The sequence below is a fragment of the Phoca vitulina genome, unplaced genomic scaffold (assembly GCF_004348235.1).
Source record: "Phoca vitulina isolate PV1807 unplaced genomic scaffold, GSC_HSeal_1.0 scaffold40, whole genome shotgun sequence".
NCBI classification, from domain to species: domain Eukaryota; kingdom Metazoa; phylum Chordata; class Mammalia; order Carnivora; family Phocidae; genus Phoca; species Phoca vitulina.
In genome coordinates, this window is record NW_022589743.1 from 14071868 (window position 1) to 14090845 (window position 18978).

At 36.1% G+C, this 18978-nt stretch overlaps 1 protein-coding gene across 6 annotated transcripts in view; it reads right to left on the reverse strand.

Moving 5' to 3' along the window:
• BCAS3 (BCAS3 microtubule associated cell migration factor) overlaps positions 1 to 18978 on the reverse strand; it is a 618903-nt gene that overhangs the window by 551541 nt on the left and 48384 nt on the right. For all 6 annotated transcript variants that reach the window (XM_032428491.1, XM_032428494.1, XM_032428495.1 and 3 more), the window contains exon 6: positions 15561 to 15642. In XM_032428491.1, coding sequence (XP_032284382.1) covers positions 15561 to 15642 — 82 coding nt within the window. The remainder of the gene's footprint in view (positions 1 to 15560; positions 15643 to 18978) is intronic.

Here is an 18978-nt window from a genome sequence, read left to right on the forward strand (position 1 = left end):
GTCGGTTAAGCGTCTGCCTTCGGCTCAGGTCATGATCCCAGGGTCCTGGGATCGAGCCCCACATCAGGCTCCCTGCTCGGCGGGAAGCCTGCTTTTCCCTCTCCCACTCCCCCTGCTTGTGTTCCCTCTCTCGCTGTGTCTCTCTCTGTCAAATAAATAAATAAATAATCTTTAAAAAAAAAAAAAAGAACTCAACAATAAGAAAATAAACAACTTGGGCTAAAGACCTGACAGATATCTTACTAAAGAAGAATACAGATGGCAAATAAGCATATGAAAAGATGCTCCTCCACATCATGTTATTAGGGAAAAACAAATTAAAATGAGATACCATTACACAGCTAGATTCTAGAATGGCCAAAATCCAAAACACTGACAACATCAAATGCTGACAAGGATGTGGAACAATCCACATATATTAAGGAAATATATGGGAACTCTCCATACTTTCCATTCAATCTTTCTGTAAATCCTAAACTGCTTTTAAAAAATAAAATCTAGGAAGACAGAGAGAGAGAGAGAGAGAGAGAGAAAGGAAGGAAGGAAGGAAGGAAGGAAGGAAAGAAGAAAGGAAAAAGAAAGAAAGAAAGAAAAAGAAAGAAAGAGAAAAGTAAGTCAGTCAGTCAGTCTAGAGGCACCTGGCTGGCTCAGTCAGTAGAGAATGCGACTCTTGAACTTGGGGTCACGAGTTCAAGCCCCATGTTGGGTGTGGAGCCTACTTAAGAAAAAATAAAATAAAATAAAAATTTAATATATATATATATACACATACATATTTGGGGCACCTGGGTGGCTCAGTCAGTTGAGCGTCCATCTCTTGGTTTTGGCTCAGGTTGTGATCGCATAGGTTGTGGGACTGAGCCCTGTGTCAAGTGCCAGGCTGAGCAGGGAGTCTGCTTGAAGATTCTCTCCCTCTGTCCCTTCCCCTACTCATGCACACTCTCTCTCTCTAAAATAAATAAATTTTAAATATATATATATATTCTATTTTTTAATATTTAAATAAATAACTACAATTTTTCATAAATCCACTGTTTTTGAGAAACCACCATACCACTTTCCACAGTGGCTACACTATTTAGTGGCTATGCTTAAACACATGGGTTCCAATTTTTCCATATCCTCACCAACACTTGCTATGTTTTATTTTGTTTTTTAATAATAGCCATCCTAATGGGTATGAAGTGGTATCTCATCATGTGTTTCTTTCTTTTTTAAGAATTTATTTATTTATTTGAGAGAGAGAGAGATGGCGAGAGAGCATGAGCAGGGGGGAGGAGGGAGAGGGAGAAGCAGACTTCCTGCTGGGCAGGGAGCCCAATGTGAGGCTCAATCCCAGGACCCTGAGATCATGACCTTAGCCACAGGCAGATGCTTAATTGACTGAGTCACCCAGGCGTCCCTCATCATGGTTTTGATTTGCATTTCCCTAATGATGAGGTTAAGCATCTTTTCACGTGCTTATGGGGCCTTTTTTTTTTTTTTTTTGATGTAGTGTTCCATGATTCATTGTTTGCGTATAACACCCAGTGCTCCATTCAATACGTGCCCTCTTTAATACCCATCACCAGGCTAGCTCATCCCCCCCTCCCCTCTAGAACCCTCAGTTTGTTTCTCAGAGTCCATAGTCTCTCATGGTTCATCTCCCCCTCTGATTTCCCCCCCTTCATTTTTCCCTTCCTACTATCTTCTTTTTTTTTCTTTTTATTAACATATAACGTATTATTTGTTTCAGAGGTACAGGTCTGTGATTCATCAGTCTTACACAGCTCAGAGCGCTCACCAGAGCACATACCCTCCCCAATGTCTACCACCCAGGCACCCCATCCCTCCCACCCCCCACCACTCCAGCAACCCTCAGTTTGTTTCCTGAGATTAAGAATTCCTCATATCACTGAGATCATTTGATACATGTCTTTCTCTGATTGACTTATTTCACTTAGCATAATACCCTCCAGTTCCATCCATGTCGTTGCAAATGGCAAGATTTCAGGGGTTTTTTGATGGCTGCATAATATTCCATTTTATACACACACACACACACACACACACACACCACATCTTCTTTATCCATTCATCTCTTGGATGGACATCTTGGCTCTTTCCATAGTTTGGCTATTGTGGACACTGCTGCTATAAACACTGGGGTGCACATACCCCTTCGGATCCCTACATTTGTATCTTTGGGGTAAATACCCAGTAGTGCAATTGCTGGGTTGTACGGTAGCTGTATTTTCAACTTTTTTAGGAACCTCCATACTGTTTTCCAGAGTGGCTGCACCAGCTTGCAGTATGGGGCCATTTTTATACCTTCTTTGGAGAAGTGTCTATTCAAGTCATGTGACCATTTTTAAATAAAGTTTTTTGTTGTTAAGATTTTTATACATGTGAAATGGTATATTACTTGAAGGTAGGCTGCGATGAATTAAAGATACATACTATAAATCCTAAAGAACCAATAAAAACAAAACAAAGAAACATAATTAATAGACACAATAAAGGAAGGAGATAAAGTGGAGTTATAAAAATAGTCCAAAAGAGGGCACCTGGGTGGCTCAGTAGGTTAAGAGTCTGCCTTCGGCTCGGGTCATGATCCCAGGGTCCTGGGATCGAGTCCTGCATCAGGATCCCTGCTCAGCGGGGGGTCTGCTTCTACCTCTCCCTCTGCCTGCCGCTCTGCCTACTTGTGCTATCTCTCTGTCAAATAAATAAATAAAATCTTTTTAAAAAAAATAGTCCAAAAGAAGACAGAGAAGTAGGAAAAGGTAACAATGAGCACATAGGAAAAAGAGAAAACAGTGAAATGACAGAAAAATCAATTCCCATTAACACACACATTAAATGTAAATGGTTTAAAGACATAATTAAAAGGCAATGAAGTATTGGATAAAAAAGTAAGACCCAATTATATGCTGCCCACATAAATGCATTTTACATAAAAAGAAAACCAAAGATTCAAAGTAAAAAGATCACAAAAAAATGTATCATGCCAACACAAGTCTAAAGAAAGCAAAAGTGTCTAAAATAATAACAGAAAAAATAGGTTTCAGGGCAAGGAACATAACCAGGAAGTTCAGTAACAACAAACTGATCAATTCATGAAGAGGACTTTACCATCCTAATTTTTTTTTTTTTTAATTTGACAGAGAGAGAGACAGCGAAAGCAGGAACACAAGCAGGGGTAGTGGGAGAGGGAGAAGCAGGCTTCCCGCAGAGCAGGGAGCCCGATGCAGGGCTCGATCCCAGGACCCTGGGATCATGACCTGAGCCGAAGGCAGATGCTTAACGACTGAGCCACCCAGGTGCCCCCTACCATCCTAAATTTTTTGCTCTCAATAACAGAATGGCAAAATATACAAAGCAAAAACTGATAAAATTAGAAGAATACCCAATTATTATGAAAGATTTCAACAACCCTTTCTCCATAACTGACAGAATAAGCAGAAAGACAACTCTAAGGATAGAGATGAATGAAACAAAGGCCATACTCTGGGCCATAACACAACTCTCAAAACACTAACAGATTTGGAATCATATAAACTATGTCTTCTCATGACAATGGGATTAAATTAGAAATTAGTAACAGAAAGACATTAGGAAAATCTCTCAAATTTTAAAATGAAACAACATCCTTTTAAATAATTCATAGGTCAATGACAAAAATCACAGGGCAACCTAGAAAATGTGTTGAACTGAAAGGAAGAGGAAACACAACAATCACAAACTATTTTTAAAAACTCAGTAAATTGGAAATTAAAAATGAATTTAAAAATTAAAATATAGACACTTTTGAATATTAAAAATGTTTGCTCTTGAAAAGCCTGAATGTACACTCTGTAGGAGGATGTTGCTAATGGAGGACGATATACATGTGTGGGGTATAAGAGAAATCTCTGTACCTTCTGCTCAATTTTGCTGTGAACCTAAATATGCTCCAAAAAGTAGCCTATTTTTAAAAATCCCATTAAGGCAAGTCACATAAAGGGACAAAATTTTTGTACATATTTTACATGTATCTAAAAAAGGACTTGTAGGGGTGCCTGTGTGGCTCAGTTGGTTAAGTGACTGCCTTCGGCTCAGGTCATGATCCTGGGGTCTCAGGATCGAGTCCCACGTTGGGCTCCCTGCTCGGCGGGGAGTCTGCTTCTCCCTCTGACCCTCCCCCCTCTTATGCTCTTTCTCTCATTCTCTCTCTCTCTCAAATAAATAAAATCTTAAAAAATCTTTAAAAAAAGATAAAAAAGGACTTGTAATCTAGACTATATACAGTACTCTTACAACTAAATAATAACTAAACAATAAAATTCTATTAAAACATGGCAATATGGGACGCCTGGGTGGCTCAGTCGGTTAAGCGGCTGCCTTCGGCCCAGGTCATGATCCCAGGGTCCTGGGATCGAGTCCCACATCAGGCTCCTTGCTCAGCAGGGAACCTGCTTCTCCCTCTCTCTCCGTCTGCTTGTGCTCTCTCTGTCAAATAAATAAAATCTTTAAAAAAAAATAAAAAATAAAAAATAAAAATAAAACATGGCAATAAATTTCAATAGTTATAAAAAACAACAAAATGGCAAATGTGCACAAGAAAGATCAATATCAATAGTCATTAGGGTAATTGGAACATTGTTGGTGGGAATGCAAAACAGCACAGCCACTTTGAAAAACAGCTGAGCAATTTCTTACAAAGGTAAACACTTACTGTATGACCTAGTAATCTCACTCCTAAATACTCACCCAAGAGAAATTAAAACATGTATCTCCAAGCAACTACTCAGAGAAGCTTTACGCATGAGGGAAAACTGAAAACAATCCAAATGTCCATTCACTGGTGAAGGAAAAACTATAGTATATCTGGACAATGGAATACCACTCAGGTTTTTGTTTTGTTTTGTTTTGTTTTTAAAGGGAATGAACAGGGGCATCTGTATGGCTCAGTTGGTTAAGCATCTGCCTTCAGCTCAGGTCATGATCCCAGGGTACTGGGATCGAGCCCCGCATCGGGCTCCCTGCTCACGGGAAGCCTGTTTCTCCCTCTCCCACTCCCCCTGCTTGTGTTCCCTCTCTCTCTGTGTTTTTTAAAAATATATACATATTTTTTTAAAGGGAATGAACAACTGAAATACACAACAACATAGATGCTTCTCCAAAGTATTATGTGAAGTGAAAGAAGCCAAGCACATATAAATGTTACATATTCTGTTTTTTCAAATTCTAGAAAGGCAGAAACAACAATGACATAAATTATGTTAGTCGTTGCTGGTGCTCCAGGTGTGGGGAGGTAAGGGGCACAGGATGACTTTTGTTTTAAACAACTTCATTAAAATATAATTCACATAAATAAGCTTCACCAATTTAATGTATACAATTCAATGGTTTCTAGTATATTTACAGAGTTGTGCAACCATCACCACAATTAATTATAGAACATTTTCATCACCCCAAAAAAGAAATTCTGTGTACATAAGCAGTCATTCCCCAAATTTTCATAATCTCTCAATTCTAGGCAACCAATAATGTGCTTTCTGTATCTATGGATTTGCCTATTCTGGATAGTTCATATGAATGGAATCAACAACTTACAGCCTTTTGCAGCTGCTTTCTTTTATTTAGCGAGATGTTTCCAAGGTTCCTCTTGTAGCATTTATCACAACTTCATTTATTCAGGGCCAAATAATATTCCATTGTATGGTTATACCACATTTTCTTTATCAGTTGGTAGATATTTGGGTTGTTTCCACTTTCTGGCTATTATGAATAGCACTGCTATAAATATTCACATACAAATTTCTGTGTAGACATATGTTTTCATTTTTATTGGTTACATGCCTAGGAGTAGAATTGCTGGGTCAATGGTAACTCCATATTTAATATTTTAAGGAATTGCCAAGCTGTTTTCCAGTGGTTGCACTATCTTAACATTCTCATAAATAACATATAAGAGTTCCAGTTAGTCCACATCCTTATCAACATTTGTTATTATCTCTCTTCGTACACAGCCATTTTAGTGGGTGTGAATCAGAAAAGGGGACTTTTTACAGGGATAGAAACACTCTGTATTTTGATTGTGGTGGTAGTTACATAACTGCATCCATCTGACAAAACTCAAATTATATACCTAAAATTCATGAGTTTCATTATATGTAAATTATTTCTCAAAAAAGATTAATTTTCTGGGGCGCCTGGGTGGCTCAGTCGGTTAAGCGTCTGCCTTCGGCTCAGGTCATGATCCCAGGGTCCTGGGATGGAGCCCCGCATCAGGCTCCCTGCTCAGGGGGGAATCTGCTTCTCCCTCTCCCTCTGCCCCTCCCCCTGCTCATGCTCTCTCTCGCATGCTCTCTCTCAAATAAATAAAATCTTTAAATAAAATCTTTAAAAGACGAATTTTTAAAGGCTTACTTTACAATAACGATACTTAGAAAATTATGAGTTTTCATTTTCACACCTAGGAATGTGTTATGATAAATGAACATAGATTTCTAAGACCACAACTTGTCCAATTCACTAAGACACCCACTTCTTTACAATTCTACAGTAAAAAGCATTTAAGCTGTACTGATAATCATCAGCATCTCCATTACAGGTCTGTTTATTTGGGTCAGAATCATTATGCTCACATGTAATTTAGTTGCTTCGTGTTACACCTTTGTTTTTATCTGATTCAAGATATCCGTCACTAACCCTTTTGATGTACTTTCAGGAGTTTATACCAAATCCTGTAAAAGGGAACCAACATTTCTTTTCAACAGTTGATTTAATTTAAGGTGAATGTAACTTGAATAGACTACAGCTGTTTTTGTGACATACTCTATCCTGACAGCTTAAAATTTTAAATGTAGTTATATTGGATAATGGCTTTTCTATATATTGGTCCCCATACTGACTATTTTAATTGCTCTTCACCCTTAGACTAAATAACCAAGGACTGCAAATACAATGAAGACACTAAGACAACTGAAGATACTTTAGACTTTCAAAATGGAAGAAAATACAGAGAAACAGAGCTACTTTTTACATATTTCAATGAATACACAACAGTTTGATTTCTTCCGTAAGAGACGAAGCCTAGAAACATCTAGATCTGGTAAATATGTTTCTCTGTAATCATGGAGACAGTGAGGCCTAATGATTAAGAGGCCAAGCTTTAAAGTTCAAATTCCAGTTCTACCACCCATCAGCTATATGTCTTTATGCCAGCCAATCACCCTCTTTGAGCTTTAAGTCTCCTTACCTATCAAACCAGGTAATGGTACTCACCTTTGCAGACTAGCAGTAAAGTGATGATAATGTATATAATCAACCTAGAATTTCATCTGAAAAATATCAAGCATTATTATTCACTTCATTTATAAATTTACTTCCTTTCTTTTCTGTTCAGTACACTTCCCTCTCACTACAGCCCTCATAGGAAAAGCCCTTAATTGCAGGGTTCAAATGGGTATAAACCGAGAATACTCTTAGATCAATGTCTCAAATTCAACACCATGAGATCACAAAACTAAAAAACTAAAAAAGTAGCACTTCTAAAACAGGTATTCTCTCCTGGAAACACTGTTTCTCCAACCAAAAACATTAAAGAAATTTAAGAGGAACAGAATATATGTCTCCAGTCATAATTTACCTAAATCACAGGCTTAGCAAAATTTTGTAAAAACCTAAATGATTCCAAGTAGTAAAAGCCGCAATGATAAAGAGGTGTCATTAAAAAAAAAATAATAATACACAAGGCAAACTGAGAAGTAATTAGAGCAGAAAACATTAGGGAGGCCCTAAATCTCATAATTTGGCCATTTAAAATGTCAATAAGCCTGTTTCCTCTGCAAAATACTGGTGATGACTATAAGCAAATGTCAGTTGGCCTACTTTTGGAAGGTTGCTGGTGTCTTGGCTGAACAGACTGTGTGTGTGTGTGTGTGTGTGTGTGTGTGTGTGTGTGTGTGTGTGTGTGTGTGTACAGGATTTACTTAACATTAGAACTTTACAGCAAAAAAAAAAAAAAAATTATAATAAACCCTTCTGGAGAAGTTAATCAAAATCTCTGAATTCACACAGCTGAAAAATCAAACAGCTCTTCTTTGAATGTGATAAAAACCACATTTATGTCATTTGAAAAGGATGAAACTGGTAGTTATACCTTATGAAAAATAATGAAAACTCGACACCTAGAAGCATGTGAAAATTTACAAAAATAAGCAAATGAAAAAAAAAGTTTAACAACTCTAGAATTATTCTGCTCATGTTTGTTTCTAGAAAAATAATTCTAACCATTCATATCATAAAAAAATAGCAACAACTGGTATTCTTGACTGCATGGGTGGGCTGTTTATAATATTATTTAAGTTTCAGAAACTACTTGGCATTTACACTCCAGTAGGAAAAAATGGGTTGGATCTTAGGGGTTTTTCTTAAACCTTTTTTTTTTTAAATTTTATTTTATTATGTTATGTTAATCACCATACATTACATCATTAGTTTTTGATGTAGTATTCCATGATTCATTATTTGCATATAATACCCAGTGCTCCATGCAGTACGTGCCCTCTTTAATACCCATCACCAGGCTTACTTTGAGATATTAAATTGTAAATTCCTTATTTAACAGGATGATAAATAATAGTACCTTTCTAACAATAAGTAATAATAGAAATAATCTAGAAGAAATAAGCCAAGCTGGCTACCATTGTGGATGAGTACCAGAAATTAGGCTTGGAGACATTTAGGAAACTTTATCTCCAGAGTCCTTTTCTAGGACTAAGATCCTAGCTTATAAGAATTAGTTCTAAGACATTCTTAAATGAAGAAAATTCAGGTACTCAGTGCACTGGACTCCTAAGGATAATGAATAAGATTGAATCTGCATTTCTAAGAAATCTGATTCAAGTCTGAGACCAAAATGATCATCTTTCTCCATAACCAATAACGAAACAGCATGAGTATAAGGCTAATATAACTCCTAAATGAGTTACAAAAGCTCTATTAGAGTTAAAAACAGCATTATTGGGACGCCTGGGTGGCTCAGTCGGTTAAGCGTCTGCCTTCGGCTCAGGTCGTGATCCCAGGGTCCTGGGATCGAGTCCCGCATCGGGCTCCCTGCTCCGCGGGGAGCCTGCTTCTCCCTCTGCCTCTGTCTCTCTCTCTCTCTCTGTCTCTCATGAATAAATAAATAAAATCTTTAAAAAAATAAATAAATAAATAAATAAAAAATAAAATAAAAACAGCATTATTCATTTGGTCACTGATAAATGATAAAAATACTTTATACAAAAGCAGAGTTCTGGTTTCTCTTCTGTCAAATACAGAATAAATTCATTTGGGGTCACTACTCATATTCCATATAATCAAGCAAGGCACTGCATAGGATGAGGTGATTAGTAAATTACTGTTCCCGTGATTCCAAAGAAATACACTGCAGTATGGGAAAGACCATAATAAAGGAGAAATTTCCAAAAAAAAACTATGAAAATCAGAGGTTGGCAAGGAAAAATCAAGAAAATATAAAAAGAAAACAAATAACAAAAAATTAAATTCAACTTTAAAGGACAGTCATGATTTAAAGTTAGACATGGCTATAAAATATGCAAAGATTTTCTTTGCGTGGAACTAAAGACATATAGCATAAAATCTGATAGATTTCACCAAATAACATGACAAATAGCAAACTATACATGAAGTATATAGGATACATATCCATAATAATATATCACTAATAATAATAAAGAGTTCAATCAATAAGAGCAAAGAGTACAAACAAGCATGGTATTAATTAGAATAAACAGCAAAAACATGAACATTTTCCATTCTCCCTAGCACTCAAAGACCAAAAATTACAAATGAAGAGGATTTTCCTCCATCAGATATGCAAAGACTAAAAAGATTCCTAATAGCCAGTAGAGGACAGACTTGGAGAAAAAGGGAATTTTCATGTATAGATGTCAGTATACCCTCTCTGAGAAGCAACTTTACAACATTATCAAAATTTTACATGTATATATTCTTTGACCCAGTAATTCCCTTCTAAGAGTTATCCTAAGAAAATAATTCCTTATTTTTTTTAAATATACACATATAGAAGTATGTAACAACATAACTTGTTACAGGGAAAAGTTAAAATTAATATAAATGTTTACACAAAGGAATGACACACACACCCAAGAGCCAATACAGGCAGCACATGTAAAGAACATGAATCAGGCCCTGGACATAATACTACAAGTTAATTTCATGCATGTTAAGGGGAAAAGACAGGAAATGTATACTCTAAGCTGTGAATACATGCTCAGTATCTGGAAGAAGGAAGAAAGGGAAGGAAAGAAGTAACCTAGGTTTATCTCTTATAACAAAAAACCAAGTGAATTTTCACTTTCTACTTTTAGTATTCCTTAAATTTTTATAATAAATATTTTAACTGGTTAGAATTATATGATCTTTATTTTATATGATCTTTATTTTAAGAAATTAAAAACATATTAAAGTGTAAGTGTTTTCTGATCCCAGTCCTCGGAAATAACCATTATTAGCACAAAGTTTATAATCATATAAAATTTCAACTTGCACATTAACACATACATGTATGTTTTATTTCACATGTGAGGTATTGAGATACTAAAAACCACAATGGCTACTGAGTGCAATGAATACAAAGAATTTGCTTTACTTGAAATAAGTTCTAGAAAGATTTAAAGGATAATAAATAAGTTTTTATCTGATTTAAGAATACCAATTGACTGGTCATAGTTTTCTGAAGCACTGTCTAAAAAATTCTAAAAAGGTATAGGTTCGGGGCGCCTAGGTGGCTCAGTTGTTAAGCGTCTGCCTTCGGCTCAGGTCATGATCCCAGGGTCCTGGGATCGAGCCCCGCATTGGGCTCCCTGCTCTGCGGGAAGCCTGCTTCTCCCACTCCCACTCCCCCTGCTTGTGTTCCCTCTCTCACTGTGTCTCTCTCTGTCAAATAAATAAATAAAATCTTTAAAAATAAATAAATAAATAAAAAGGTATAGGTTCATTAAGAAAGTAATCGATTATTGATAGTGACCATGAAGTAGTAGGAAACCATAAACTATGCTGACACAAGTAAATGCCCATTTATACTATATTTAATGATGATCTTCTGTGGAATAAGATGCTATCCAAATCCTTCAGATTTTCATTTTTAATTAAAGGACAGACCTTCCACAGGAATACCTACAGAAAGGGAACTTGCTTTTCTTCCAGGTCATAATTTTCAAAAGATTACACCATTTAGCAAATTTCAACAAATATTTATTAATACCTTGTATCAAGTACTTGGTGAGGCACTAAAGATATGAAGACAGACTACAAACCTAGCAAGAGGTGGGGCCCTCAGCTGGCTCAGTCGGTGGAGCATGCGACTCTTGATCTCAGGGTTGTGAGTTTGAGCCCCACATTGGGTGTAGTGATTACTTAAAAATAATAAAATCTTTAAAAAAAAATCTAGCAAGAGGTAAATGAGCAACTAAAAAAAAGAAAGAGGGGCACCTGGGTGGCTCAGTCATTAAGCATCTGCCTTCGGCTCAGGTCATGATCCCAGGGTCCTGGGATCGAGCCCCGCATCAGGCTCTGTGCTCAGCAGAAAGCCTGCTTCTCCCTCTCCCACTCCCCCTGCTTGTGTTCCCTCTCTCGCTGTGTCTCTGTCTGTCAAAAAATAAATAAAATCTTTAAAAAATAATAATAATAAAATTAAATTAAAAAAAAGAAAGAAAGAAAAAAGTCAGTAAGTCCTGGGGCACCTGGGTGGTGGAGTTAATTCAGCATCCAACTCTTGGTTTCGGCTTGCCTGGGTCATGATCTCAGGGTCATGAGATCGAGCCCCCACACTGAGCCCCAAGTCAGCCTCATGCTCTGTGTAGAGTTTGCTTGAGATTCTCTCTCCCTCTCCCTCTGCCCCTTCTCCCTCCACACACACACACTCTCTCTCTCTCCCCCTCTAAAATAAATAAATAAATCTTTAAAAAAAAAAAAAGAAAACAGTAAGTCCTATGAGAGCACATACTATTAACACTGATTTTGGAGCAAAAAGGGTTAGAAGGACACGAGAATTCTAGGAAAGGAAATAGCAATGAAATGACCTTAAAGAGGATGGATCATGTGAGGAAATGAAAGTTCAGTAGAACTATCACAGAGGAGTACTATTAGGGTAAGGAAGGGGAAGATGGGGGGACACTGGTTAAGGATGACTGAAAATGATGCTGGAAAAACACACAGTTAGGGGATCAGTTCACAAAAGATCTAATGCACCTGGTATGCAACAGCTATACTAAATTTACTTATTAATTTTAACAGTTTATAGATTCTTTTGTATTTTCCATATACACAAATTATCAATGAATAAAGACAATTTTACATCCTTCATTCTAATATTTACACCTTTTATTTATTTTTCTTGCCTTATTGTAATGGCTAGGACCTGCACTGAAAGATAAATAGAAGTTATGGTAGAAGCCATCCCAAACTCAACAGGAAAGTAATGTATCACTATTGAGTATGATGTTAGCTGTTATTATACTGAGAATGTTTCTTTCTATCCTAATTTGCTGAAAGTTTTTTAAGATTTTATTTATTTAGAGAGAGAGAGCTAGGAGAGGGAGAGGTAGAGGGAGAGAGAGAATCTCAAGCAGACTCTGTGCTGAGCAAGGAGCCTAATGCGGAGCTCAATCTCACAACCCTAGATCATGACCTGAGCTGAAATCAAGAGTCAGACAACCGACTAAGCCACCCAAGCACCCTGCCGAAAGTTTTTTTAATCATAAATGACTACCAAATTTTATCAAAGGTTTTTTCCACTTCTAATAAAATGATCATATGGATTTTCTTTGTTTTATTAATTTGAATTACACTGATTGATTTTCAAATGTTAACCAGCCTTGTATTTCTGAAATATCCCTTACTTGGTCATGATATATAATTCTTTTTATATATCACTGAATTCTATTTGGTAATATTTATATGTAAATTACACCAAGAAAGAAAGAAAAGAGAGAGGGAGAGGAAGAGGGGAGCAGGCTGAGAGAGAGAGTGAGGTGTTGGGTATGAGAAGGTAAGATTAAGAAAAATGTGATAATAGAAAGAATTATTCAATAGAAGCATTAGTAATCCACATTGAGACAATCTCCCAAAAAGGACATGAAAGGAATTATTTTTTTTTAATTAATCATTAATCATTCTAGGGGGGGTCTAAGAGCCAAATCATATAAGTACCAGAAAAAGAGAACAAAGAAAACTTAGAAGAAATCATCAAAAAATTAAGAAATTTTCTCAAAACTACACTACTTGCAGGGGCACCTGGGGGGCTCAGTCATTAAGCGTCTGCCTTTGGCTCAGGTCATGATCCCAGGGTCCTGGGATTGAGCCCCACATAGGGCTCCCTGCTCAGCGGGAAGCCTGCTTCTCCCTCTCCCACTCCCCCTGCTTTGTTCCCTCTCTCGCTGTCTCTCTCTCTCTCTCTCTCTCTCTCTGTCAAATAAATAAATAAATAAAATCTTTAAAAAAAAAAAAAAACTACACTACTTGCGTTCTCACATTGAAGGGCCCCAGGACAATGTATGAACTAATAAACAACAATGTAAAGTTTCAGAACACCAGGAACAAAGACCAACATTCTACTAACTCCCAGAGAGGAAAAACAAGCCATAGAACAAAGAAAAAGGTATCAAAATGGCTTCAGACTCTTCAATCATAACACTAGATCAATGCCTTCAAAATTCTCAAATAACATCATTTACAAACAAGTATTTGTTACCCAGACAAATTACCAAACAAGAATTAAGAAAGAATAAAGACATCTTCAGACAAACAAAATTTACCACACATCTTTTTTCAGGAAGCTACTAAAAGACTTACTCCATCCAAATGATCACACAAAGCAAACTGGCAAAAGAGAGGAATGGGGTGTTCTATTTTCCATTACAAATTTTATGTTATCAGTCACATGTAGGACTTCAGTAAAAACAAATCTAAAAAATTAATCAGATACAACAAAAGTGACATATATGTAACTTTTGAATAAAAGAACATTTAGCTATGTGAAATATTTCAAATCTAATATTTTTAGAAGTATATTATAGTAGAGAGAAATCTTTTTTAATTAGACAAAATAAATTAAATATACTCAAATTCTACTAGTAATATTAACTTTTATAGCTTTATACTCTCTCATGAAGTATTTCTGCCCAAAGTAAAAGTTGAGAAAAGTTGAACATTAATAAATGGCATAAACAAAAGAGCTTCATAAATGAACTGAAGGGAGAAAAATCGGCCTCTGTGAATCACATACAAAAGAAACAAAGACATAGCAAAGTCTTTTAATAAAAAAGTTGTTCTTGAGTCCAACCATCCAAAGAGAAAGCTGGTTATTCCATAAACCTTCTGGAAAAAGATGTTCCACAATCTTCCTCCTTAAAGGATTTCACCAAAACTCAAATGCAACAAAAAACAGAGCAAGAGAGAGTGAGAGCGAGCGAAGGAGAGACAGCTGGACTTTGGATATACCATATAGTCCAATAACAAGGAGAAAAGTCTCTACATGACTGCAGGATGTTATTGCCTTGTTACCTTCACCCTTCCATTTCAATTAAGCAGACTTAACCACTAAAATAATCCCTGACATTACTTATGCATATGGTTAGTGCATAATGCACATGGTAGTAAGTTTTAACAAACAGCATTCTGACCAGTTTAGAGAATTAACTGCTCAGTGAAGGAAGATTACCCAACTTCTGGAAAAACTTTAAAATATAATAGAATTAAAATATTTTAATATCCTCTTTTTTAAAAGATTTTAAAGTATGCAAAAAAGATCTAATTGACTGTGTTTTTATTGCTCGTGCAAAAAAACATTACTGAGTGAACACAGGCAAGTTAATGAGAAAACACAACAGAAAGCTCAGATCATTAAAGAGCCAGGAATTATCAAACAGCAGGTTTAATTTAAACATGTATTTGATTTTTTTTTAAATAAAAACAAAACATACGTAATATTTAAATACAACATTAAGCATTAAGAAGTATTCATTTTTAAAGCAGAGATCGAAGGTCAAAAGCCCGATACTGTACTTCTGCCATCACTGGAAATGCAGACAGCAGACTCCTCTATGAGCCAGATAATGGTGAAAACCAAGCTCTCCAAGGCGAAGAGTAAAGACATGAGAACAACAGAGACTTGAGGAATACCCACAGAAGAAAGCTAAGCCAGAAACATAACAAAAGCAGCACAGTCAGCAAGGAAGGGATCTGGGAAGAGTAATGCCAAGCAAACCAAGAGAGAAGAAGGCTTCAAGAAAGAGCCAGCAAAGTCAGAGGCTAAATCGAGATCAAAGAGGATGAAGATAAATCAAAACCACAGTAGAATGTGAATGGCCATATTGAATTGGTTAAGATTACCTATTTCCATCTCAACTGACAGAACAAGAGTTTATCTTGTGGGGAGGAAGGGAAGGGCATGGACACTTGGAGGAAAATAGACTTTAGTTATCATTCTTGCTGTCGGTAGTCCAGGACCAATAAAAGAGAAACTCCTGAATGATTTGTTTCTTCTTAAGGGCTACACTCACCAAACTGTGGAGCAGGCAAGATTCTAGCCGCTCGAATGGGGCCATGTCGGACAGAAAAGAGCTCCTGTGCTTCCCCACTGATCTGCATGAGAAGACAAAAAATTTCAGTAAATGAAAACGCAGGTCAGAACATGATTATAAGAAAATAAGATCTCCTAAATTTTGTCACAATTTTTCGTCTGAAATATAAGATATGCACACACGCACACAGACACACACATTTATGGTTGTTCATACACATTAAGTAATATTCATGTTTAAATTACCACAAATAGAGCACACACTTGATATAAGTAGGAAAATGAATGATCTGTTCTTAAAATCTATAATTCTTATCTTTAATAAACTACTCTGCTCAGTTCCTGCATGATTGCCTTTCATTTTAGAGCAAAGCAACTATGATTTTTTAAATTAGTATGAAGTTTTCCATGTAAGAAAAAGGTAAATATTCTTAGTATTCTGAAAAGCAGAACTTAAATGTGGTACTAACTTTCGTAAATATGTTGTAAATGAGAAAAAGCAAAACATATTGCAAAGAACGCTGCGGTAAATGTGAATAACCTGTGTACCCTGTCAGGGTCCTGCAACTACCTACCTGTTAACCACCTTGAATAAATCAGTTAACATCTATAAACCTGTATTTTTTTTCTTTTTAAAATATATTTTGAATGAAAATTGTATTTATTTAAGGTGTATGACATGATGATTTAACATACATACATGATAAAATGATCACTGCAGCCATCTCCTCAGTTACCTTGTTTGCATGATGAGAGCACCAGTTTTCCAGTATTCAATACAGTGTTATTAACTACAGCCATCACGCATGAACATTAGATCCCTAGACCTACTCATCCCACATAACTGCAACTCCGTACCCTGTGACCAACATCTCCCCACTTCCCCCACCTCCCCTCAGCCTGTATTCTTTTGCATTTATAAACTGAAAAGGTAAAGGAGCTAAAGGACCTCAAAGATACTTGTAATTTCAATATTCTTTTTTTTTAAGATTTTATTTATTTATTTGACAGAAAGAAACACGGCGAGAGAGGGAACACAAGCAGGGGGAGTGGGAGAGGGAGAAGCAGGCTTCCTGCCAAGCAGGGAGCCCAATGTGGGGCTCGATCCCAGGTCCTGGAGATCATGACCTGAGCTGAAGGCAGCCACTTAAGTGACTGAGCCACCCAGGCGCCCCAATTTCAATATTCTATGAATTACAAAAGTAATATGTAAGCATCTTTAAATGTCATCATTTTTATTATACACCCAGATCAAACACCACGTGAATGTTCATTTTGAGTCATATCAGATTTATTCCTCACATATAAAGAGTACCGTAGTCTATTAGTCCAAAGGTAAAAGGGATATGACAATATATGTGTTGAGTGTGAAAACAATCGCTTTTCAAAACTAGTGGCTCAAGGAAACACTCTGCTGCTACCTTTAGTATTGAGCAGATTAAATTAGAATTAGTTAAGAAAGGCTTTCCAGACTGCTTTAAGTGGTAATGTAGTTCGCAATACATTTTCATAATTCTCAAGTTTTTGACGGAATATGCAGTATCAGACAGGGAAAATGGCAAAAAAGATAAAACTAGCTCTAAATACCCAAGAACTGACAACAGATACAATAAACAGTCAATAGAGGAAACATGCTGATGGTAGTTTTTTAATAGGCCTGCCAAACAAGCAGTTTAGAATATCAACAATACAAGATAAATGGCTTCTAAAGCTTTCAATATTAAACTGTATATTTGCAGAGCTGTCTTTAAGATTAACTGCTTGTTCAGATCTTCAGCTTTTCTTCAATCTGTATTTAAGAGCTGCAAATCACAAATATTTTGTTTCTTATAAATGTTAAATTATGATGATACCTAAAGATACATCACAGTCATTTGGCTTATAAAAATTATTACAACTCCTTCACGAGCCACAGTGGCAAATCCTTCTGGAACACTAGGGATGCAGAAGATTTGAGGAATGCTAGGCTCTTCACACTAACTGTGCAACAACAGCACCACCTATCACCGATTAAACATACCAAAGCCATACACTCAGGATAGCCAAAGATAAGAACTGAGCTCACAAATTCCTTTGTGAACATTAATTTTCCACATGAAAAACATGGCAATTAGATACTGTAGCTCTTAAGTCTACAGTTTACTTTTAGAGAACAGAAATTAAAATCTAGAAAAAGTCTTAAAAGGTCACTTTGTTCAACCCCCCCCCCAGTACAGGAATCATACATTCTCTGAAATCTAAAAATCATGATCTCTTTGATCTTACGCACACTTGCACTGACAGGTATATCGCTGATGTAATCCAATTACATTATGGAGTTATTATTGGCTATCTCCATGAAAATGGAGATATAAGAATGGATAAATTATATTCTTCTTCAATATACATACTATTTCTATTAACAAGGAAATAAAAAATAAATTATAAAACAATACTGTAGAACTTGCACTGAAATTGTAATTCAGAGCAACGAAAAACACTTCTCACTATGACAAATGTAAGTTCATACCTATAACAAATCATAGTATTCTGACACAAAATCTGCTCTGTACTATTATTGCCGTATGCCACAGGTCTAGCATTTAGCTTTTGGTTCTATAAAATAAAGTTAAATAATTAAAGTTAAAAAAAGAGTCTAATATTTAATTGAGCTATGTACTAAATTACACTAAATAATAAAGAATAAGGCAAACTTGTCTTGGCATTCTCACAATATGATAAACATTTGTTAACACTGGATTTAATGCACAAGAGCTTACTCTGACATTGAAAAACATTTTGAAATCAGAATACACCATGCTCCTCAGCGTAAGAGCTTTCAAAACAGACCTAAATGCTCTATTCTATTCCTAGCTTCTACTCTATTTTTTAATTTTATCCTTTTTTTAAATTTTATTTTATTATGTTACGTTTGTCACCATACAATACATCATTAGTTCTACTCGAAATCCCTCTTTAAATGTACAGCAACAGGTAAGAAAGAACATTAGGAATGATTACAAAAGGCATCCTACGTTTGTTACCCATCATTTATTACCTCTAAGTTAAATCCCAGAATCTTTCATTATAACATAAGGGAAGGGAGGGATGAAGAAACGTCCTGTCGCCATAGATATTTGTGAGTATGTTAAAAAGATTGTTAGAAGCCTAATTCTTTTTTTTATTTATTTTATTTTTTTTAATTTTTTATTGTTATGTTAATCACCATACATTACATCATTAGTTTTAGATGTAGTGTTCCATGACTCATTGTTTGTGCATAACACCCAGTGCTCCTTGCAGAACGTGCCCTCTTTAATACCCATCACCAGGCTAACCCATCCTCCCATCCCCCTCCCCTCTAGAACCCTCAGTTTGTTTTTCAGAGTCCATCGTCTCTCATGGTTCATCTCCCCCTC